The sequence below is a fragment of the Chelonia mydas genome, chromosome 8 (genome assembly GCF_015237465.2).
Source record: "Chelonia mydas isolate rCheMyd1 chromosome 8, rCheMyd1.pri.v2, whole genome shotgun sequence".
Taxonomy (NCBI): domain Eukaryota; kingdom Metazoa; phylum Chordata; order Testudines; family Cheloniidae; genus Chelonia; species Chelonia mydas.
Window position 1 is genome coordinate 43,101,302 of NC_057854.1, and position 24,341 is coordinate 43,125,642.

A 24,341-nucleotide genomic window follows, 5' to 3' on the forward strand; every position below is an offset into this window, starting at 1 on the left:
AACGAATCCCCTTTTTTCTGCCTGTAGTTGTTCTTTGCGGACAGGCAGACAGGGCTACAACCATACTTGTAAAGCTTGGGGCCAGATATGAAAAATCATCTGTATCATACCTAGAAACTACTCATTTGAAACCCCAGATATGTAAGCAGATCAGGAAATGTCTCGGAAGATGTGATTAGGTTTATCTCTCTTTATGGCTTGTGGACTCCTCTGTGCTAACCCCAGGTGCTTTTGTTTTGCTTGTAACCTTTCAACTGAAAGGGAAAGGGAAAGGGAAAGGGCTTGAGGGTACCCCACAGGAAGGAATTCCCAAGTGAGCCTTCCTGGTCTCTCAAAGGGGTTCTGCATTTGGGTGGTGGCAGCATCTACCAATTCAAGGTCAGCAAAGCTGTAACCTTGGGAATTTAATACAAGCCTGGAGTGGCAATTTTTAGAGTCCTTGTGGGCCCCCACCTTCTGCACTCAAAGTGCCAGAGTGGGGAATCAGTCTTGACATATGGCAATTTCCATCTTAATTCAGGAAGAGATACACACTAATCTAACTCAGAATTCTGGGAATTTCCCAAGAGGCAGATCCAACTTCTTCTCAGTAACGATGAAACCAACAATCTCATTTTAAATTTTGTTTCAGATGAATTCTGAACCAATGATCCAGGCACTTCCAAACTTTGGGGAGGCAGAGTCAACTAAGACCTCATTCATGAGGCTATACTCAAAATGTATTCACGCTCATTGCTGGTGTAGAAACCACACAATTACCAACTTCCTCAGGAAAGCAAACCTCAGGCACCTAACAGTGGTCTGACAATGAAATCTTCCTGCTATAAGAAACTTATTTTTAGAAGCTTTGAAACTTCAGAATGTACCATCGTGTAGGCCTGACAACTGAACAAGAGCTGCTGAAAGCAGATGATAAAACTGCCAATAACTACTCAAGGTATTAAACTGGATGATGGGATGGATTGTACCCTCAGCAAGTTGGCAGATGACACTAAGCTGCAGGGAGTGGTAGATACGCTGGAGGGTATGGATAGGGTCCAGAGTGACCTAGACAAATTGAAGGATTGGGCCAAAAGAAATCTGATGAGGTTCAACAAGGACAAGCACAGAGTCCTGCACTTAGGACGCAAGAATCCCATACACCACTACAGGGTGGGGACCGACTGGCTAAGCAGCAGTTCTGCAAAAAAGGACCTGGGGATTACAGTGGACGAGAAGCTGGATATGAGTCAGCAGTGTGCCCTTGTTGCCAAGAAGGCTAACGGCATATTGGGCTGCATTAGTAGGAACATTGCCAGCAGATCGAGGGAAGTGATTATTCCCCTCTATTCAGCATTGGTAAGGCCACATCTGGAGTACTGTGTCCAGTTTTGGGCCCCACACTACAAGGAGGATGTGGAAAAATTGGAAAGCGTCCAGCGGAGGGCAACAAAAATGATTAGGGGGCTGGATCACATGACTTACGAGGAGAGGCTGAGGGAACTGGGCTTGTTTAGTCTACAGAAGAGAAGAGCGAGGGGGGATTTGATAGCAGCCTTCAACTACCTGAAGCGGGCTTCCAAAGAGGATGGAGCTTGGCTGTTTTCAGTGGTGGCAGATGACAGAACAAGGAGCAATGGTCTCAAATTAAAGTGGGGGCAGTCTAGGTTGGATATTAGGAAACACTATTTCACTAGGAGGATGGTGAAGCACTGAAATGTGTTACCTAGGGAGGTGGTGAAATCTCCATCCTTAGAGGTTTTTAAAGCGCGGCTTGACAAAGCCTTGGCTGGGATGATTTAGTTGGTGTTGGTCCTGCTTTGAGCAGGGGGTTGGACTAGACCTCTTGCAGTCTCTTCCAACCCTAACCTTCTATGATTCTATACTACTAAACTATTCATTTATTTTTATGAACTGGAACAAATTAAAGAAGCATTGGTTCTGTGACCACTGTTGCCAATGGCAAAAGAAGAAGTTAAGATGGTTAGGAGGAGAGGGTCTTTTACAACTGTTTGGAAATGTTCCAATATATGATCAATGCATACATGCTCCCTACCGCTTTATTGCTTTAAAGTGTTTTCCTCCTACAGTTTGTTAGTTGTGACATACAATCTTTACTGAGTAAAGCAGAGTAAATTACATAGAACCAAAGCGTGTTCTGACTTCCTAAGTTCTCCCTGCAATGTCAACTGGATACAGTATTTATTCTTTGTTTCTTGTCCCAAACTGTTGTGCAGTTTTGCTGTAGACCTGTTAAATAGGAATTGTGTTCTACCACTGAGACAGCTGCATTTCCTTTGAATAATTTATTAAGTGATTATGGAATCTAAAGAATGGAAATTGCGAGAAAAGGTATAGCAACCATCATTATTCAACCATAACCCCAGACAAGTTTCACATCAGGTGGTAAAAAAAACTTAAGTTTGCAGTTCAGACATATGAATCATATTCCATACGTTAGGTATAAACTTATAAACATCCCTGCAGAAGGCAAGTCACTTCTCCTCTTGGAAAATGGCTGCAAAATAAAACCCCTGAATCTTTCTTTAATTTTCAAGTATCTGATGGATTATACTGAAAATTTTATTTTATTCCTATTTATTTTACTTTTATTTACTTGAATATGAGTGTCATTTTTCTCTCCATTCCTCTATTTTAAGTGAGGGATAGATAAAAGTTTTGCTAAATTGCACAACATTTGAGTAGGACATATTTGCCCATTGTTAGTTTCTTTTTCATAGTTTTATCATTGATAGGTCTAAAATTATAAAGGCATCAATAGCAGACTAACACTTAGAAATTACAAGACTGATTTAATCCAGAAGGGTCTGCAGTCACACAGCTTCATTAACCAGCTGAACAAAGGCAGTTAAAAGATCAGTGATGCAGATACGTACGTCTACTGCAAATGCAACAAAATGAAGCAGCAGTACACTTTATGAAAAGGGATTATGCAATCAACTCAGAAATCAGTAAGAATGTTGATTCTCTCTGATCAAGTATTTGTATTAGAATTTTTGTAGGAAATTAGGAGTAATTTAATTGCAACATGCAGACTATTTATAGTCTTTTTAACATAATATTTTGATTATAAATTATATTTAGAAAGTATTGATTGCTAACCACATGCATATTTTTACTTTTTAAAAGCAACAACTGAAGCCACACAAAAAGGACTGTTCAAAATAAAATAAAATAAAAATCTATTTTTGGGGAATGAACTGGTACCTGTACCAACACAACACAGAACAACTGCAGAAAAGGAAATCTAAACTGACATACATTGTCTGTGTTTCTGTGATGTTTCCATTAATAGCACTGCTCTATAGTTGGATCTTCCTGACAATCTTCCAAATAGCTATGAAAGTGAAACAATGATCTAGTTTCCATTTGGATCAAAATTGTTCATTTCATTTCAAACAGAAAAAAAAAAAATCTGTACTTGCAGGTTCAAAGAATGGCTAATGGTGGCTAACAGCAAGATTTCTCATCTTCATCCTCAAAGTTTCAACAATTCCTTCTCACTTCCTTTACTAACTTATTGAACAGAGACACACATTAACAAGTCACCATATTTACTTTGTTTGCAGGGAGGTTTGTATTAAACTTCAGCATTCCTAAGCAATGGAACAGCTATGGCACGAGAGAGAGAGAGAATCAGTAAAACTATGGATTGTGACCACAAAAAAAATCACCTAAAACATGACCAAATCTCATACCAGTACCATATGAATTCATAGACCAAGATATAATTGCATGAGTACAGCCCACAGATTCTATTACGTTCAAACCTATTACAAACAATATGAAAAAAAGCTATTTGGAAGGCCGAGAGCATGCCCAGGTCTAATTTTACTGGGCCTTTCCAATGGTGTGATGGCAGTATTCAGAAGTGTAGTACTCAGATTTTTGGCTTCATCATTACTAGGAAGAAGATGGATTTGTAAGGTACGTATTTTAATACTTTGATATCAGTACTCATGTCATTTAACACGTTATTTTTCCTCCTTTATAGATAGAGGCACCCCTTCACAGTAACGTATTGTGTCATAGTCCTAAAATTTAAATTGACCTAAAAAGCACCCACATCTTTATAGTATCGGGGGGAGGGATAGCTCAGTGGTTTGAGCATTGGCCTGCTAAACCCTGGGTTGTGAGTTCAATCCTTGAGGGGGCCATTTAGGGATCTGGGCCAAAAATTGGGGATTGGTCCTGCTTTGAGCAGGGGGTTGGACTAGATGACCTTCTGAGGTCCCTTCCAACCCTGATATTCTATGATTCTATGATCTCAGCCGCTTTGGAAGGAAGTCAGACTTATTACTAGTGAACATTTTTGTTATTTCTTGTTTGACTGAGGACTTAAGTAGATGGCTAGCTAATCTGTAATTGCCATATCTATACTTATTCTATCTTAGGGAAATTCAAATGAGACATCAAATACTGGGAAAAAAGCATGTTAAAATATTGTTAAACTGTTTCGCTAACAAGTGTACAGAATTTGCACTCTATTGATCTGATAGTTAATATATGCACAAGGGAAAATTTCTCACTAAAATGACATTGAAATGTATTCACATTTCAAAGTGCTTAATATCTGATGGTATAAAACAGTTATAGCATATTTAAAGACAGATAATAGTGACAACTGGCATAGATATTAAAGGTTTTAAGTTGTAATTTAAGGAAAACTTATATATAAGCTTCTCCCAATTACTCAAAATACTTCAGCAACAGTTTAACTACTTTTTTTTTAAAAAATAAAAAATGACAAGAAGCATCTCTCTGGAATATGCAGAGTAACATGATACTAGAAGAAGCTACACATTTAACTAATCTCCATTGCTGCGCTGGGTATCTTATTTTCTTTTTAAATTAACTTCGCTCTACGTAAGTAGATATGCCATGCATTCTTCCTATGAAACTCTGTTATAAACAGACGAGCATACAGTCCTACAAGATGATACATATGTGTAGTTAGAAGGCTGAAGAGAAAAACTATGGCATAGCATACTGAGGAATAGCTTGTGAGCATGCAAGTAAAGACTGTCATAAGGCATACACAAAAGGGAGCCCAAGCGAAGGTTGCATGAACAAAAAACGTTGTTACTTTCTGACATTTCAATGCTTAATCATGAAACTAAAAATTCTCATTTATTTTTAAACAGAATTATTACAGTGTTCAAACCACTAAGCAGCAACTAGCTCTCTTCAGACCTCCATCCAGCTGGGAAATTAACAACCTCCTAACAGAGGCCATAAATTCAAGACATCGCATAATGGTGGGATGTCCCCAGATCACTAACTTTTAGAAGTTGTACTAAACATGCGCAAAGGCAAATTTGACAATATTCACAATTTTAACTAATTTTTAAACCTGTCAAAGAAACAATTTGATAGAAAACTAACAGGCCATGTTTTAATGATCTCAGAATTGAGTTACTGGCAAACAGAGTATGACGAGTTTTTGTTGTTTAAATGTAAGGCGTATATTTTCCTTTCCCAAGCAACTTAATAATTCGTGTAATTTTCCTCAAATGGTTTCATGAAATTCACCTTCACATAGACAGAGCCAGGCACTTTTATTCAGCCCAACGGGAGAGTGAGAGAAAGTTATGTTTAATAATAGATGTTGCAGTCTCTCACATATATATATTATACACACACACACACACCCCTTGTGACAACGAAATGACACACCAGTCAATTGACTTCAACAGGCCTTTGTTTCCTAAATGAAAAGGTCAAAACTCAGCCAATCAAGTGATACAACTAATTGTTGGAGATGCTACTTAGTTGCTTAGGATGGGGATCATAAATTTAAAATAACCTAGCTCCAAGATGCTATTTTAAAGATGCATGTATCACCACTTCATCCAAATGTAGAAATTAAAATCAATGTTTTAAAATAAACAAGCTTACTTGCATGTTTGTCAGCCAGTACAATAAGCGTACTCGATATGTCCCTTCTTCTGTAGAAACACACCACCTTTGCTTCCACATTTCCATTGGCCGTCTGTAACAGCGAGTAGAAAAATTATTCTTGGGCATAAATAAAAAACTGGATCTCAAACTACTACACTAGAAATCCATTGAAGTATTTAGAAATTTTAGCCATAAGTACTCCAATCAAACACATGAACCTTGCTACGAATAGAATGCACTTCTATAGAAAATGAAACACTAAGCAAGTGTTCTGCAGATCTACAATACTGAAAAATAGAAGTTACCATACCAGAACAGACAATTGTTCTAAATCCCATTTCTTGTTCTCAGTCATGGTCTATACTGGATGGTACAGAGGAAGAAAAACAAGATCTCACAAGGTTTCTGAGAAATTAGACTGGGCTGTACACAAAGGATGTCAGCAGGAAACACCTTCCTGACCTCACACCCACTTATCTTGATTGCCTGAGGCAGGCAATTTTAATTAACCTTATCTGTAGATTAAGCAAGGATTTAACCAAATGGACCAGATGACCTTATACAGAAATGAAGAAAAAAACCTACACAGGATCAGATTCTGATCCTATCTCAAACATAGTAGAACCTTATTCCACAAGTGTCCCATTTACTCTAAACACTGATCCAAGTGGTGTCGTCAGGTACTATTCAATAGGAGTAAGGAGATCAGAATCTGGTCTTTTCTTTGTAATTCTGTTTCTCCTGCAGAATTGTCATGCCTAGGTCTCAGGGCAGCAGTTTCAGTAGGAGAGCAAACCAGCCTCACACTGGGGATTGCATACTGCCTCAGAGAATAATTTACCACTCTTACAACTTTCCAGTCCGTTTGTAATCTAGTTGGGACCAAAAGCTTCCCAAAAAAAGGTTAGCAAATCCAAGTAATTCACAGAATCATAGAATATCAGGGTTGGAAGGGACCTGGTCATCTAGTCCAACCCCCTGCTCAAAGCAGGGCCAATCCCCAACTAAATCATCCCAGCCAGGGTTTTCTCAAGCCTGACCTTAAAAATATCTAAGGAAGGAGATTCCACCACCTCCCTAGGTAACGCATTCCAGTGTTTCACTACCCTCCTAGTGAAAAAGTTTTTCCTAATATCCAACCTAAAGCTCCCCCACTGCAACTTGAGACCATGACTCCTTGTTCTGTCATCTGCCACCACTGAGAACAGTCTAGAGCCATCCTCTTTGGAACCCCCTTTCAGGTAGTTGAAAGCAGCTATCAAATCCCCCCTCATTCTTCTCTTCCGCAGACTAAACAATCCCAGTTCCCTCAGCCTCTCCTCATAAGTCATGTGTTCCAGTCCCCTAATCATCTTTGTTGCCCTCCGCTGGACTCTTTCCAATTTTTCCACATCCTTCTTGTGGTGTGGGGCCCAAAACTGGACATAGTACTCTAGATGAGGCCTCACCAATGTCAAATAGAGGGGAATGATTACGTCCCTCGATCTGCTGGCAATGCTCCTACTTATACAGCCCAAAATGCCATTGGCCTTCTTGGCAACAAGGGCACACTGTTGACTCATATCCAGCTTCTCGTCCACTGTAACCCCTACATCCTTTTCTGCAGAACTGCTGCCTAGCCATTCGGTCCCTAATCTGTAGCGGTGCATGGGATTCTTCCGTCCTAAGTGCAGGACTCTGCACTTGTCCTTGTTGAACCTCATCAGATTTCTTCTGGCCCAATCCTCTAATTTGTCTAGGGCCATCTGTATCCTATCCCGACCCTCCAGCGTATCTACCTCTCCTCCCAGTTTACTGCCATCTGCAAATTTGCTGAGGGTGCAATCCACACCATCCTCCAGATCATTTATGAAGATATTGAACAAAACTGGCCCCAGGACCAACCCTTGGGGCACTCCACTTGATACCGGCTGCCAACTAGACATGGAGCCATTGATCACTACCCGTTGAGCCCGACAATCTAGCCAACTTTCTATCCACCTTACAGTCCATTCATCCAGCCCATACTTCTTTAACTTGCTGGCAAGAATACTGTGGGAGACCGTGTCAAAAGCTTTGCTAAAGTCAAGGAACAACACGTCCACCGCTTTCCCCTCATCCACAGAGCCAGTTATCTCATCATAGAAGGCAATTAGATTAGTCAGGCATGACTTGCCCTTGGTGAATCCATGCTGACTGTTCCTGATCACTTTCCTCTCCTCTAAGTGCTTCAGAATTGATTCCTTGAGGACCTGCTCCATGATTTTTCCGGGGACTGAGGTGAGGCTGACTGGCCTGAAGTTCCCAGGATCCTCCTTCTTCCCTTTTTTTAAAGATGGGCACTACATTAGCCTTTTTCCAGTCGTCCAGGACCTCCCCCGATCGCCATGAGTTTTCAAAGATAATGGCCAATGGCTCTGCAATCACATCCGCCAACTCCTTTAGCACTCTCGCATGCAGCGCATCCGGCCCCATGGACTTGTGCTCGTCCAGCTTTTCTAAATAGTCCCGAACCACTTCTTTCTTCAGAGAGAGCTGGTCACCTCCTCCCCATGCTGTGCTGCCCAGTGCAGTAGTCTGGGAGCTGACCTTGTTCGTGAAGATAGAGGCAAAAAAAGCATTGAGTACATTAGCTTTTTCCACTCCTCTGTCACTAGGTTGCCTCCCTCATTCAGCAAGGGGCCCACACTTACCTTGACTTTCTTCTTGTTGCTAACATACCTGAAGAAACCCTTCTTGTTACTCTTAACATCTCTTGCTAGCTGCAACTCCAGGTGTGATTTGGCCTTCCTGATTTCACTCCTGCATGCCTGAGCAATATTTTTAAACTCCTCCCTGGTCATTTGGCCAATCTTCCACTTCTTGTGAGCTTCTTTTTTGTGTTTCAAATCAGCAAGGATTCACTGTTAAGCCAAGCTGGTCGCCTGCCATATTTACTATTCTTTCTACACATCGGGATGGTTTGTCCCTGTAACCTCAATAAGGATTCTTTAAAATACAGCCAGCTCTCCTGGACTCCTTTCCCCCTCATGTTATTCTCCCAGGGGATTCTGCCCATCAGTTCCCTGATGGAGTCAAAGTCTGCTTTTCTGAAGTCCAGGGTCTGTATTCTGCTGCTCTCCTTTCTTCTAATTGAGAAGTTAATGCCTCAAAAAAGTATAATAAAAAAAATTTAAGTTGCAAGATAACTAACAAATCCAAAAGGTTCCCCTCCTCTGTTCCTTCAGAGTTTGAAGGGTTAGAAAGAATCCGCCAAGTTGATACCACATGTGCAAGACTGTCCCAACCGAAGAGTAAGTAGCTCAAGGGAAGTTCCAAAAAGAGCAACAATAAAAATGCGACAGACAGCAAGATTTTTGTCAATGACAACTATATGAAAAAGGGTGAGTTTTTGTATTTTTGACTCATTTTTCTTAAAATAAGGTAATATACCTAACAATTTTTGAGCGGACTGTGTATTTCTGTTCGTAATAAATAGGCTTGCTCGCATAGTTTTATCTGTTTGTATAAACTCTGAGCAGATCTTAATTCTCTTGTAGACTTTTCTCCCCAAAATGCCTGAATGATGAAAACAAAAAAATTACAGTATCCCAGAGCTGATGAGTTCTGCAAGATCTAGATTTAAATCTCAACGTTGCTTAGACTGGCAGTTTGGGGAACAGAGATGTAAAAGCCCACCCAAAAAACCAAAGGTGAATGAGGAGTGACATTCCATGCACAAGGAAATAAAAGTCCAATATATAAGGTCGCTACTAAAACCTTAATGGTGGAAGGACAACAATCAAGATCTTTAATTTTATCAAATGATCTAGAATTAGAAACATCAGGCAACACTTATGTGCACACATACAAACGTTTCCAATCAGAGGAACAGTGGTCTCTGGTGCAAGGCTTGAACACTTTGACCAAGTTTATCTCAAATATTTAACAGTTCTGGATTATTCTGAAAATGTGAGGACCCATAAACCAAGACACAAAATGGCAGATTTCTAGATCTGGGTTGAGAATTTGACCCTATTTGTAAGACTGGGAGAAAGGTTCCCATGAAACTGCCAATAGGTCCAAATACCACACTTGGTCTGGAGCCATTTACTTTCCTAAGAACTAGAAGTGTTCATAGGAGTGTTTCTGGCCTGTTCAGAACTGCAAGCAGGGACTTTCTTCCCAGACCAGAAGATCACTGTAGGGGAAGTAGAAATGCCCACTGTGATCCTGGGAGACCTTGCCTACCCCATAATGACGTGGCTTATGAAGCCAAATACAGGGCACCTTGACATGCAAGAAGCAGTTCAACAACAGACTGAGCAAGTGCAGAATGACTGTTGAGTGTGCTTTTGGCCGTTTAAAGGCCCGCTGGTGCTGCCTATATGGGAGGCTGGACCTGGCCGATGACAATATTCCTATGCTTATAGCCTCGTGCTTTACGCTCCATAATACTTATGAAGGGAAGGGTGAAAGTTTCACTCAGGGCTTGACTGGTGAGGCTTAGCATCTGGAGGCTGAATTTGAACAGCCAGAGACCAGGGCAATTAGAGGGGCACAGCACGGGGCCACAAGAATCAGGGATGCTTTGAGGCAGCAATCTGAAGCTGAAAGCCACTATTATTTGTTGCTATGCTCAGGAGTGAAGTGCTTGTAATGCAGGGACGGGATTGTGATTGGTGCAGACGATGCACTATGAAGGTTTAAGAAAATTGCCTGTTGCTTTACAGGGCTCTGTTTGTTTTCAATTAATGGAATAAAGATTGCTTTCAAACCAAAACAATTCTTTTATTAAAAAACAAGTGGAGAAGAGACACAATAAAACAAAAAGGAACAAAAAAAACCATCAGCACTGAGGGGGATGTGGGAAGGGAGGGTCCCAGGAGGAGGTGGGGTCCCAGGACAGTTAAAGATTTGTATATGTCCAGGTATTATATCCAGCCTTCTCCTTTGGAGGACAGTACAGCAGGTACTGTACTTCAGCAGGGCTAAACTGCAGAGGGATGGGTGTCAAGTGCAGTGGGTACTGGGAGTCCGCAGTGCTGGACTGTAACGGGGGAAGACTGGAATGCCACAGGTACAGACTGGAGCGAGGAGGTTGATAAGAGCGTGTTGGCGGTGTCTGCGGGACATATGGAAAGAGTTTCGTGACAGCAGCTGCAGGGGAGGGCGGGCGCAGAGCTGCTGGGTTTGCAGTGCTAGTAGCACCTGGAGCCACTCCAGGGCTTCGTTCTGACACACCATGTTCTCCATTCAGTCCCTCTTCTCACTGTCCCGCCACTCCTTCAATTCATATTTTTTGGCCACGGAGTGTATCATGACATCAGGCAGAAAGTCCTCTTTAGTTCTTCGTGGCCACTTTCTAATTCTGCACAGCCGTTCAGCCGGCAATAACAAGGAGGGAGGCTGGGCTCCTAAGGTCATATCTGTGAAGCCAAAACGCAACATTTTACAGAAGCAGTATTGTTTGCAACACACAGACCACTGATTCAGTGATTTAAAACACAGCCACTATTCACATACCTGTCACTAATTGGCTCACCCCAGGCAAGCATACATGAGCCACAAGACCCCCAAAATGGTGAGTAACCGCAGGGGCAAATCAGTGTTCCAGGACCCTGCCGTACACTGGGCATGTGGCTCTTAGGGAGAGTGAGCCCTGTATGGGGGGCCTTATAATCATTACTGCCCCACATTTTCCACAGGATGTGATCATTATGGAGGAAATCTTGCTGCGAGTGTGAGGAGGGCATCAAGGAAGGGTCTTCTCCAAGACTACGGCTTCCATCCTGGCCCTTATGCGGCTTTCCTTTGTGCAGCAATGGTCCCCCACTCTGCACCCTCCCGTGACAGTGGGGGAGGTTTCAGTTGGATATTAGGAAAAACTTTTTCACTAGGAGGGTGGTGAAACACTGGAATGCGTTGCCGAGGGAGGTGGTGGAATCTCCTTCCTTAGATATTTTTAAGGTCAGGCTTGACAAAGCCCTGGCTGGGATGATTTAGTTGGAGATTGGTCCTGCTTTGAGCAGGGGGTTGGACTAGATGACCTCCTGAGGTCCCTCCAACCCTGATATTCTATGACAGCAGAATGGTGTGGGAAAGTTAACTTTAATGGGGCAAGAAACAAAGCAGCTCTGCCAAAGAACCTGCGGCAGTGGATTGCTTCTATCTCCATGAGAGTTTCATGGAGATCTGAGACAGATTCCCGTGAAGTGAGGGAGTCAATCAATACCCTGTTCTGCTGCTCAGACTAGGCATGTGGTGGTACGCGCATCATACAGACAAGCCTGCTTTCTGCAACCCTCCTGCCCCCCAACTCCTTGCTTCAGCGATTCCTAAAAATCAAAGCCACTTACCAGGGACCTCCTCTCCTGTTTGCGCTTCACCAAGCTCTGACCGCTGTGACTGGCTAGCCTCCCCTGGGGTAGAAAAGAGCTTCTGACTGCATGCATATCTGACCTCAGAGTTTCTCTCTGCCTCTGGGTCCCACTCCTGCTCCACATCTTCATCCAAGATTTCCTTCTCCTGGCTCAATCCACTCTCGACTAGCACACAAGCCACCAAAGCATCCACAGTGGCCTTCGCAGTGGAGGTGGGGGTCACAGAGTATCGCATCAAGCTCTTTGTAGAACTGGCAGCTCATGGGTGCAGCACTGGAGTGGTGATTTGCCTCCCGCGCCTCGTGGTAGTCATTCCGCAGCTCCTTCATTTTGACCCTTCACTGCAGTGTGTCCCGGTCATGGCCCCTTTCTGTCATACATTGTGAAATCTGTCCATAGGTGTCAATTCCCATGGCTGGAGCGCGGCTGGGGCTGGAGAGCAGCTGCGACTGGACAGGCTCCTCTCCCCAAATGCTGATGAGGTATAGCAGCTCAGCTTTGCTCCAAGCCTGGTGCGTGGAGCAGGCATGATCACCTGGAAAGATATGCTGAGACCACTGCATGCATCACCAAGCAAACAGGAAGGGGACTTTCAAAATTCCCAAGGAATTTAAGGGGTGGGGCTCACAGTTGGTCACCTGAGAGCAGGGCAGTAGAGTTCAAACTGATGACCAGAGAGGCAAGAACAGGCATTGTGGGACACCTCCCAGAGGCCAATTGCAGTGCTGTAATCAATCAGGGTGTCTACACTGGCACCGCAGTGCTGTAGCCCCAGCATAGAAAGCTCTACATCTCTCATCACGGTGGTTTTTTTACAGCGCTTCAACTGTACAGTTTCTGTGCACTAAGTGGCTCGGCAGTGCGTACACCTCGGGAGTTACAATGCAGAAAGCTGCTTTACTGCGCAGAAATTTGCCAGTGTAGACAAGGCCTTTGATAACCTCCTCAGTATGTGCTAAATGTGGTTATCACTGTGTCCACCATGGAGGGGACACAAACTTCCTCCACAGGAGACCTTACTCGGAGTTAAATCTAAAATGACACTGTGTAGTAGGGACAGCAGTCGAGGGCTTCAGAATAGGCTCTCTGTGCTGAAATTCATCCTCAGTACCAAAGGATTCAGATTCCTTTCCCCGGCCCCCTTACAACCTTTCATCTGTTCTACTGGCATGACAGCGCCTATCATGCTACTTTTTCATCTCCAAGCAAGAAGAGTGTTCTGAGGACTAAGAACACTAACACAATACACCAGCTCCAGGGACCATGAGAAGAGAAAGATTTCAGCTGGTTGACTTGAGGATCTGGTCTACTTCTTCCTCATAAGAGAGGCTCCTAGGGAGTTCAAACCATAAGGCTCTTCATCCTCTCTCCAGGCCAACTAATATTTCATCTTTGGATCAAACAATCACAGCACCAAGAGTTTAAGAACTGCAGACTAAACCTTGCCTGATAGGCCAAGGTGGGAGGGTAGGGTCACCATCAGGATAACTTTTAGTTGGTGTTCTCTGGCCTTTGCAGACAGCACGTGACAAGCACTTCTTGAATGAGTGACTGCCCCCAGATACTCCAGGCAATGATCAGGTGGTATAATATTTTGTAGTTGCTAGCAGCTTAAAAAAGATACTGCAAATTATTTCAAACGGATAAAAAGGGAGGTAAAGTAGATTAAGTTATTTTCAAATCAAACAACATCAGAAAATACAGTCAACAGTTTCAGACACCTGGGAAAAAACATTATCACTGCATTACCTTATTGAGTTCTTCTATTCTTCGTATCAAGTAAGGGTTACTTGAAGAATTTTCAAAGTAGACATAATCTGAAAAAATACAGAAGGAAAACAAAAGTTAAGAAGTATGTTTTGCTTCAAAGTATAAACACTTGAAATGGCATTGCTTAAAAAACCCCAAATGACAAAATGACACTGCACTACTTTCATTTTAGCAGCAAGCACAATTCCAGTGACCCATCTAAATCCAGTAACTGAAGATTATACAGGATGTGAAGAGATGCATAATCATAATCCAGTCTAACTTCACATAACATTTAATATAAGAAACCAGCAATAATGACATTTGAAGGCTGTAAAATCCCACCCTCAAAATGGGGTAAGTTACATAAGAAATTCTCTTGCCACCTGTGCATTCAGAAAGCAAGGTTAAGGTATCTCCCTGTGATAGACCATGTCCCCACCTACAAGTCCCTTTACTTGCCTCCTCTCTCCTTCCATATCAAGTTCTAGCTTCTTGTCCTTGCCTTCAAGACTTGGTTTAATTCGGTCCCCCAGCCTGTCTCATCTTCTCTCCCATTTGCTCCACCTATGAATAATGCCTCATTTCTCTCGTTCTCTTTATCTGATTCTTATCTACCCATGCCTGAAACTGCCTCTTTATCCACAGACACCTTCTCCCTTCCTAATCTCTCACCAAAATTTGTTTCTTCTGTAAACCCCATAAATGTAAGCCAGGTCAATAAAAGTGCTATCACCATGCATATGACTTAATATTAATCCCCCATGGGAGGGCGGCACGGGAACGCCTAACTCTGAGATCGAGTAATAATATCCAGCTCTTATAAAGCACTTTTCATCAGTAGATTCAAATCACTGAATAAAGGAAGTTAGTATTATCTCCATTTTACAGATTGGGAAACTAAGGCACGGAATGAGACCGTGACCTGACCAGGGTCAGACAGTGGGCCAGTGGCAGAGCTGGGAACAAAGCACAGGTCTCCTTTGTCCCAGTCCAGTGATCTGTCCATGAGGCAAAACTTCTCGACACTGTACATTTAGAGAGTTCAAGACATGGACTGTCTCAAAGACCTTGTAATTTAAGACAAAATATATGAAAGGTGGGGGAATGGGATACAATCAAATATACTTAATTGTTATATGCTCCTACTTTAAGTTTAAATATACATTAAGTGCCTGTAAGACAGTGAGCTCTCTCATCAGTCCACACACCAAAGAACACTCACCAGCTATAGGATTCTAGTCCGCATTTTTTCAGGGTGTCGATTTTATTTCTTCAAAATAAAACCACACAGCACATGTTCATCTCAGTCATGCTCTTTTCCCTGACTTGGTCTCCTCAGGGACCTATCTAATTCCTACAGCATTACACTCCACAAGCTGTCTGCCTGGGACTCAAGGTGAGCCTCTCTGCTCCCTTTTCCTTCAGAGTCTGCTCCCCACAGGATTACACTACTCAGGCCCTCTGCTTAAGAGAGTCTCCTATAAATTGGGTTCTTTTCCTCCACCTAGAGACTACCTCCCTGCATTTTTCCTTAGCAACTGAGCTCTTGCTCATTTTTATGAGGACTAGGTAATCTTCCACCTATTACGATCCCTAGCCTCTGTGAGAGACAGTGATTAGTCAGAGATGGGGTTGGGCCAAACTCCCCTTAAAGGGCCAGCCACCCTGTGATACTGGCCCCCTGTCTATTGAACATGAATGGATTTCTTGTCCAGGTGCAACTAAAGTAGCTCTTGATATCATAATCTACTAAATTGAAGATGGGGGGGATCCAAAAGGAAGTTGTGTCTCACTTGTATTTAGATTTTAAGCTCAACAACCCCTCAGGGCAGGAACCATGTCTTACTCAGCCCTGAGCACACTGGCAGGACCTGCCATGGTTTTATGTTTGTTGAGGCAAAGGCACTTTCATAGTTAGAGGTGAGAAGTGTTTTCAATTATAAGCCCGACTTTGGCCCCCATATTAAATTCTCATAAAAATGGTCTAATACCAGAGATTCTTCTCTTTTCCCTCTTGTTCAAGGGGACGGGAACAGAACAGAGGTTCTCTGCCTCTGGAGTGAGACACCCATGATATGATGAAATTCCCTGCTGCAAGAGTAATCCAGGCTGAATTCAATGGGAGCAAGGGTAGAAAAGAATAGGAGAGTATGCTCAGGCTTCACTGAACTGAACCCTGGTCCCACAACATTCCTGTCTAACTGCCCATAGTAATGATACTCAACCGCTGATTATACAGCCTTTTTAGGGCACTGCATGCTGGAGTCCACAGGTCTGCAAGTTGTGTAACTGAGCGAATGGAGCACTGATAAGTGCAACAATTCACTTGTCAACCAACAGGTGCTGGAGAACAGTAGGGAGTGCGGAGCTAATAAATCAGGCCCCCTCTCAACAGCTAGACAAGAGTGTGGTATTCTGTAGTCGGTGTACCAGTGCATCCCCAATGAAGTCGGCAAGCATGCACCAGAGTACTAAGAATAAAAAACAGGGTCTAGTCTTTCACATAAAGTTACAGAGATACAAAATGTGGGCAGGACACCTTGACAATGCAGAGTTGCATTTATGTGATGACAACAGTTACAATGTTGCATGGGAAGGCTCAACTATCACAACAAACACACACTTTGTGTTGCATAAATGATTAAAAATCATAAAGTGTAAGGACACTACACCAACAGCACTCCATGAAATCAGAAAGAGTATCTCCAGCTCCTTAGGTTGGCTACCATTATCTTGGCATGAAGGACCAAGGACTGAACCCTCTTCCTAACTCTGCAACAGCCACTTCCTCTTAAACTCTGAATAGATGCAAGATTTAAAGAGTTAGCAATGGACAAACCTCAAAGGTCTGGAATTTGCATTTGGTTTGGAAAAGGACCCAATGTTTGAATCTTATTTGTATTATCTGAACCCCAAAGTGTCATTTTTTAATCACAAGAAAACACCAGCCCGGTACATTACATGAAGTAGGAGCGAAGGGTTAAAATCACTGTGACAAATTCTAGAACAGGCAGTCTGAAGGAGTAACAATATTTAGCACTTTACAAACATTAAGAATTAATGGAACAATAACTAAATTAGAGGAAACCACCCCCACAGCAGAACTAGTGAATTTTCTTATGAGGGGGCATGCACTGAGTGGTGGTGGGCGATGTACCTGAGTGTGTATCTGCCACACAGCTCTCATAGATTCAGACTTGAAAGTCAGAACGGACCATTGTGAGCATCTAGTCTGACTTCCTGCACATTGCAGGCCACAGAACCTCATCCACTCCTAAACCCCTAATCTCTGGCTGAGTTACTGAAATACTCAAATCATGTGTCAAGGTTCCTTCCCCACTCTGAACTCTAGGGTACAGATGTGAGGACCTGCAAGAAAGACTCCTGAAGCTTATTCTTACCAGCTTAGGTTAAAACTTCCCCAAGGCACAGATTTCTTTCTTGCCTTGGGAACCAGCTTAGGTTAAAAACCTGGTACGCTGCCACCAACAAGCGATTTAAACAAACAACAGGGAAAGAGCCCACTTGGAGACATCTTCCCCCAGAATATCCCCCCAAGCCCTATACCCCCTTTCCTGGGGAAGGCTTGATAATAATATCCTCACCAATTGGTACAGGTGAACACAGACCCAAACCCTTGGATCTTAAAACAATGAAAAAGCAGTCAGGTTCTTAAAAGAAGAATTTTATTTAAAGAAAAGGTAAAAGAATCAGCTCTGTAAAATTAGGATGGTAAATACTTTACAGGGTAATCAGATTCAAGACATAGAGAATCCCTCTATGCAAAACCGTAAGTTACAAAAAGACACAAAACAGAAATACACATTCCCTCCAGCACAGCGAATTTCAGAAGCCAAAAAAACAGAAGACAATCTAACGCATTTTCAAGCTAGATTACTTACTAACTTTACAGGAGTTGGAAGGCTGCATTCCTGATCTGTTCCCGGCAAAAGCATCACACAGACAGACGAACCCTTTGTTCCCCCCGCCCTCCAGATTTGAAAGTATTTTGTTCCCTCATTGGTCATTTTGGGTCAGGTGCAAGCGAAGTTATCTTAGCTTCTTAACCCTTTACAGGTGAAAGGGTTTTGCCTCTGGCCAGGAGGGATTTTATAGCACTGAATACAAAAAGGTGGTTACCCTCCCCTTTATATTTATGACACGACCCCCCAAATCACAGACAGGGTGAAACACTGGCTGTGATTTCTTCCTGGAGCTCCAGGAAAAAACAGAGTTAATAAGACACATGCACCTCTAAATATACTACTAACTGTATAAAGACTAACAATATTTTCCACATCTCAAAAACGATTTTAACCAGTTGATTCTGGGAAACTTTCACAGGAGAATGTATCGGCCACTTTGTTAGAAGCTCCTGAAATGTGTTGTATGTCGAAATCAAAATCTTGGAGAGCTAAACTCCACTGAAGAAGTTTTTTGTTATTTCCCTTGGCAGTATGAAGCCACTGTAGCGCAGCATGGTCAATTTGCAGGTGGAAACGCCGTCCCCAAACGTATGGGTGTAGCTTTTCCAGAGCGTAAACAATGGCGTAACATTCCTTTTCACTGATTGACCAGTTGCTTTCCCTCTCAGACAGCTTCTTGCTAAGAAACATGACAGGATGGAATTCTTGATCTGGTCCTTCCTGCATTAAAACTGCTCCCACACCACGCTCGGACGCATCTGTGGTTACTAGGAACGGTTTGTCAAAGTCTGGGGCCCTTAGCACAGGGTCAGACATGAGTGTCGCTTTAAGCTGGTTAAAGGCCTTCTGACACTCTTCGGTCCACTGAACGGCATTTGGCTGTTTCTTTTTGGTTAGGTCTGTCAGTGGGGCGGCAATTTGGCTGTACTGCAGTACAAATCGCCTGTAATATCCGGCCAAGCCTAAGAAGGATTGGACCTGTTTCTTTGACTTTGGGACAGGCCACTTTGGATAGCGTCCACTTTGGCCTGTAGGGGGTTGATAATTCCTTGACCCACTTGGTGTCCAAGGTAAGTCACTCTGTTTAGGCCTATTTGACACTTCTTAGCCTTAACAGTTAGTCCTGCCTCCCTTATGCGCTCAAGACTTTTTGTAGATGTTCCAGGTGGTCTGCCCAGGAATCCGAAAATATGGCCACATCATCAAGGTAGGGGACCGCATATTCTCCCAATCCCGCTAGGAGACCATCTATAAGTTTTTGGAAGGTGGTGGATGCGTTCCGCAGCCCGAAAGGGAGCACATTAAATTCATACAGCCCGACATGTGTGGTGAAGGCTAACCTTTCCTTGGCGGATTCATCTAGCGGTACCTGCCAGTACCCCTTGGTTAAGTCCAAGGTAGAGATGAACTGGGCCCATCCCAGTTTCTCTTATAGTTCATCTGTGCGTGGCATTGGATAGTTGTCTGGGCGAGTTACAGCATTTAGCTTACGGTAGTCCACGCAAAAACGTATCACCCCATCTGGTTTGGGAACTAGAACCACTGGAGATGCCCATGCACTGCCTGAGGGGCGGATTACACCCATCTGTAGCATATCCTGGATCTCCCATTCTATAGCAGTTTTAGCTTGAGGAGACACCCGGTAAGGTTGGGCTCTAATTGGGTGAGCATTACCTGTGTCAATGGAGTGGTATGCCTGTTCAGTCAGTCCTGGGGTGGCTGAGAATGTTGGTGAGTAGCTAGCGCACAGCTCCTTGATCTGCTGTCGCTGCATACACCCAAGGGTCATGGAGAGGTTCACCTCTTCCACCCATCATCACTTTTCCCTTCGTAGTGGACACCTTCAGGCCACTCAGCATCATCTCCTCCCTGGGCTTTAAACTGACAAACCTTTAATTCTCTGGATTAAAAGGGCTTTAGAGAATTAATATGGTACACCTTAGGCTTTCAGTTTGAGGCTGAGGATTTGGGCCTAAGTGCAAAGAAATTACATTCATGAACTGTAAGATTGAAAATCTGAGAACTCAAAAGTAAATAAATGTCAAAGTTTTCATTTGAACACACAACCTTAACTCCACCCCTGTATAAGTAGGTATTATAAACCTTCAATTACATTCTGCATACTATTTCTCAAACAATAGAATGTAAAATAAAATGACAACCTTAATTGAAAAACTGTAATAATGTGCATCTAATACAAGATCTTATTACAAAATCTGGCATGGGTAAATAAAACAGTTTTATCATTAGAGATTATATGCTTGTCAAAAGCTAGCGTAAAGCAGCCACTTACAGTTTATGGTTGCACATATTGATGCAGATGCAGGATTTCTAGTTTGTTTCTTTTTTAACCACAACAAACTAGATTTGAAGTGAACAGTACAGCACAATTTACAAGTCCATTATAAGTATCTGTAACCAAATCTCAGCATCACCCACACTAACAGACTATAGATAGGTAGGTGTGACCTTTTTAGTGGCTACAGAAAGGTAGGTGGTGGACAGCCACCAAGCATCAACAGTAGCAAACTCTCTGCAGATGAAATACTCACTGGGGGTATGTTTAAACCATTGCACCAAAACATTAGTGATACCATAAAGCTTTTATTTGCCAATAGGTCTTATACTTCAACTTTAATTTATATACACACCGAACACTTACCATACATGTTTCAGATCAGTCTCACACACATTAAGCGGCCCACCACAAGTTAAATAGGTGAAGATAATTGTTATCCAGTCCACATTACTGAAGCTAGTTGGAAATATTTATATTATTTTAGCCTTTTTTTTTTTTTATTAATTATTAGAATGTGCGCTACAAATCAAGTAAAAAGAAAGTCCAAAGAGCAGAGGGTGGAACAGCATTCGCATTCTCTCAATAGCTCTTAAGATTCCAACTAGAGTACAAATATTCTGACAAAGAGACACTTCAGTGAACTCATCATAAAATTCAGTGAGTTCGCTCTTAAAATGGTGCTTTAGAGGGTGGGGAACTCTTGTAAAGATGAGTTACCCTCACTGGTGAATGAGAAACTATCCATACATAATGTGATTAGTTCCCATAGCCTCTCTCAGGAATTGAGAGAGATTAGGAAACAAAGCTCCTTTTCCACATTATCCATCAATTATATGCATCTTCCAGAACACTGGGAGGAAAAGGGGGTTGACAAAGAAAAAGAAAAGTTTGAAAACTAAACTAAACTGGTCACATCAATAAATCATCTCCCACAACTTTAATGCTATAGGATTACTAAAACTATTGTAGGTTTCCTCACCAAAATTTGCACAAAGGGGTGCAATATTTCCTTACCACCACCTGCCCAACTGTCACCATTTTCAGAAAATTGTATCTGTAGCTAGGGGCTAAAGCTCACAAATGGACAATGGAACATGGGGAGCCTAAAGGTTCTGATACAGTTGGGAAAATATCAGTTGGTCTGACAAAGTGGGATTGAGGGGAGGAAGCACTAGTACAGAGCTTGTTTCTCAGCCCCTTCTAGTCTGACCTCCTGTACAACACAAGCCAGGGAACTGCCCCACAATAACTCCTAGAGCAGATCTTTTAGAAAGCAGCCAATAAGGATTTTAAAATGGCCAGAGATGGAGAATCCATCACGACCCTTGGTAAATTTTTCCAGTGGATAATACTCTCACTGTTAAATAGGTACACCTTCTTTCCAGTCTGAATATTGTCTAGCTTCAACTTCCAGCCATGGGAGCATGTTATATCAGTCTCTCCTGGATTGAAGAGTCCATTATTAAATATTTTGAGCCGTGACAGGGTCAGGCCAGATAGCTACAGGAGAGTGTTAGAAGTCCCAGATTAAGCAGGTCCATTTTCCCTGGGTAAGGTAACAGGGGCAGTTCCAGAACAAGAAGGAACTTGCTGGAACAAATTCAGGCAGGCAGGCTAATTAGGACACCTGGAGCCAATTAAGGAGTTGCTAGACTCAATTAGGGCAGGCTGGCTAATCAGGACACCTGAGTTTAAAAAGGATCCCATCATTTTATACATATAGCTGGGATTATATTTTTAAATGTGCATTACTTTGCATTCATCAACACTGAATTTCATCTGCCATTTTGTTGCCCAGTCGCCTAGTTTTGTGAAATCCTTTTGTAGCTCTTTGCAGTCTGCTTGAGACTTAACTATCTTAAGTAGTTTTGTATCATCTGCAAATTTTGTTGCCTCACTGTTTATCCCTTTTTCCAGATCATTTATGAATATGTTGAATAGGACTGGTCCCGGTACAGACCCCTGGGGGACACCACTATTTACCGCTCTCCATTCTGAAAACTTACCATTTATTCCTACCCTTTGTTTCCTATCTTCTAACCAGTTACCAATCCATGAGAGGACCTCCCTCTTCATCCAATGACAGCTTACTTTGCTTAAGGGCTTTTGGTGAGGGACCTTGTCAAAGGCTTTCTGAAAATCTAAGTACACTATATCCACTGGATCCCCTTGTCCACATGCTTGTTGACCCCCTCAGAGAATTCTAGTAGACTGGTGAGGCATGATTTCCCTTTAAAAAACCATGTTGACTCTTCCCCAACCAATTATGTTCATCTATCTGTCTGACAATTTTGTTCTTTACTATAGTTTCAACCAGTTTGCCCGGTACTGAACTCAGGCTTACTGGCCTGTAACTGCCAGGATCACTTCCAGAGCCCTTTTTAAAAATTGGTGTCACATTAGCTATCCTGCAGTTATTTGGTACAGAAGCGGATTTAAATAATAGGTTACAAACTACAGTTAGTAGTTCTGCAATTTTACATTTGAGTGCCTTCAGAACTCTTGGGTGAACATCATCTGGTCTTGGTGACTTATTACTGTTTAGTTTATCCATTTGTTCCAAAACCTCTGTGATGAATTCGGTCACAGAGACCCCCTTGGGACTGTCACCTGACATGCTGAAGTTACCTCTGAACCCGTTTTCCCTGCCAGCTTGGGACTCCAGAACCCTGCCTTGTTGAGCCAGACATGATAGCCTGCTGCAACACAGATCCAGGTCTGGTCCACACTGTTAGGATATAGATATTCAGGACTGTCTGTAAAGGCCTATGCTCTAAGAATTTTGGTGTATTCTTATCACTTGGCTAGTTATAGAGGTATAAAAGAAAGAATCAAAATCACTGTCTGCCGGTGTAAGGGCCTTCTCTTACTGTGACAGTCTGAGGCCCTGTTCTTAGGCTAAGGCCTTTGGCTAAGCAACAGAGGCAGTCACAAGCTGGGAAGCGACCGGTCACATCCTCACATTCCAAACTAGTCACATTGAAATAAGGTGTTATTGGACTGTTAGGAACACAATCCTGTCCTGATAGTGCCTATTGCCTCCAGAGAAAGGGAAGTGCCTAGAAAACGTAAAAGGAAACTCAGTTTGATAGCATCCTCTCTGGCAAGAACTCACTTATCAATAGCTGGCATGTGAAATCCTCACTTCCGTATTGTTTTGTAATTATAGTTCCCACTTTGTTATTGTTTGTCTGTATAACCTCTGTCTGGTTCTGTGATTGTTTCTGTCTGCTGTATAATTAATTTTGCTGGGTGTAAGCTACTTAAGGTGGTGGGATATAATTGGTTAAATAATCATGTTACAATATGTTAGGATTGGTTAGTTAAATTTCAGGAAAATGATTGGTTAAGGTATAGCTAAGCAGAACTCAAGTTTTACTATATGGTCTGCAGTCAATCAGGAAGTGGGTGGGGGAAATGGGAATCATGTTTAACTAAAGGGGGAAATGGGAACAGGGACACAGGTAAGCCTCTGTGGTGTCAGAGCTGGGAAGGGGGACACTAAGGAAGGAAACTGGAATCACACTTGCTGGAAGTTCACCCCAATAAACTTTGAATTGTTTGCACCTTTGGACTTCGGGTATTGTTGCTCTCTGTTCATGCGAGAAGGACCAGGGAAGTAAGTGGGTGAAGGAATAAGCCCCCTAACACACACACCCAAAGTGCAGACTTTAATCAAAAACAGCTCAGCAGGTCACCTATCTCCAGCACCCAGACACCCAGTTCCCGATGGGATCCAAACCCCAAATAAATCCATCTTACTCTGTATAAAGCTTATACAGGGTAAACTCAAATTGTCCACCCTCTATAACACTGATAGAGATATGCACAGCTGTTTGCTGACCCAGGTATTAATCACTTATTCTGGGCTTATTAATAAACAAAAGTGATGTTATTAAGTATAAGGATTTAAGTGGTTTCAAGTGATAACAGACAGAACAAAGTAAGTCACCAAGCAAAATAAAGCAAAATCACGCAAGTCTAAACCTAATACATTAAGAAACTGATTACAGGTAAAATCTCACCCTCAGAGATGTTCCAATAAGCTTCTTTCACAGACTAAAAGAAAAGGAGTACTTGTGGCACCTTAGAGACTAACCAATTTATTTGAGCATGAGCTTT

General features: G+C 42.5%; 1 protein-coding gene across 10 annotated transcripts in view; it reads right to left on the reverse strand.

Moving 5' to 3' along the window:
• The window catches only part of MTA1 (metastasis associated 1), a 150,608-nt gene that overhangs the window by 100,055 nt on the left and 26,212 nt on the right, over positions 1–24,341 (reverse strand). For 9 of the 10 annotated variants that reach the window (XM_037906585.2, XM_043553030.1, XM_043553027.1 and 6 more), the window contains 2 exons: positions 13,992–14,059; positions 5,899–5,992 (listed from right to left, as the gene is read on the reverse strand). In XM_037906585.2, the coding sequence (XP_037762513.1) occupies positions 5,899–5,992; positions 13,992–14,059 (162 nt within the window). Of the gene's footprint in view, positions 1–5,898; positions 5,993–12,218; positions 12,868–13,991; positions 14,060–24,341 lie in introns of those variants that run through there. The other variant, XM_037906581.2, reaches the window with a different exon arrangement.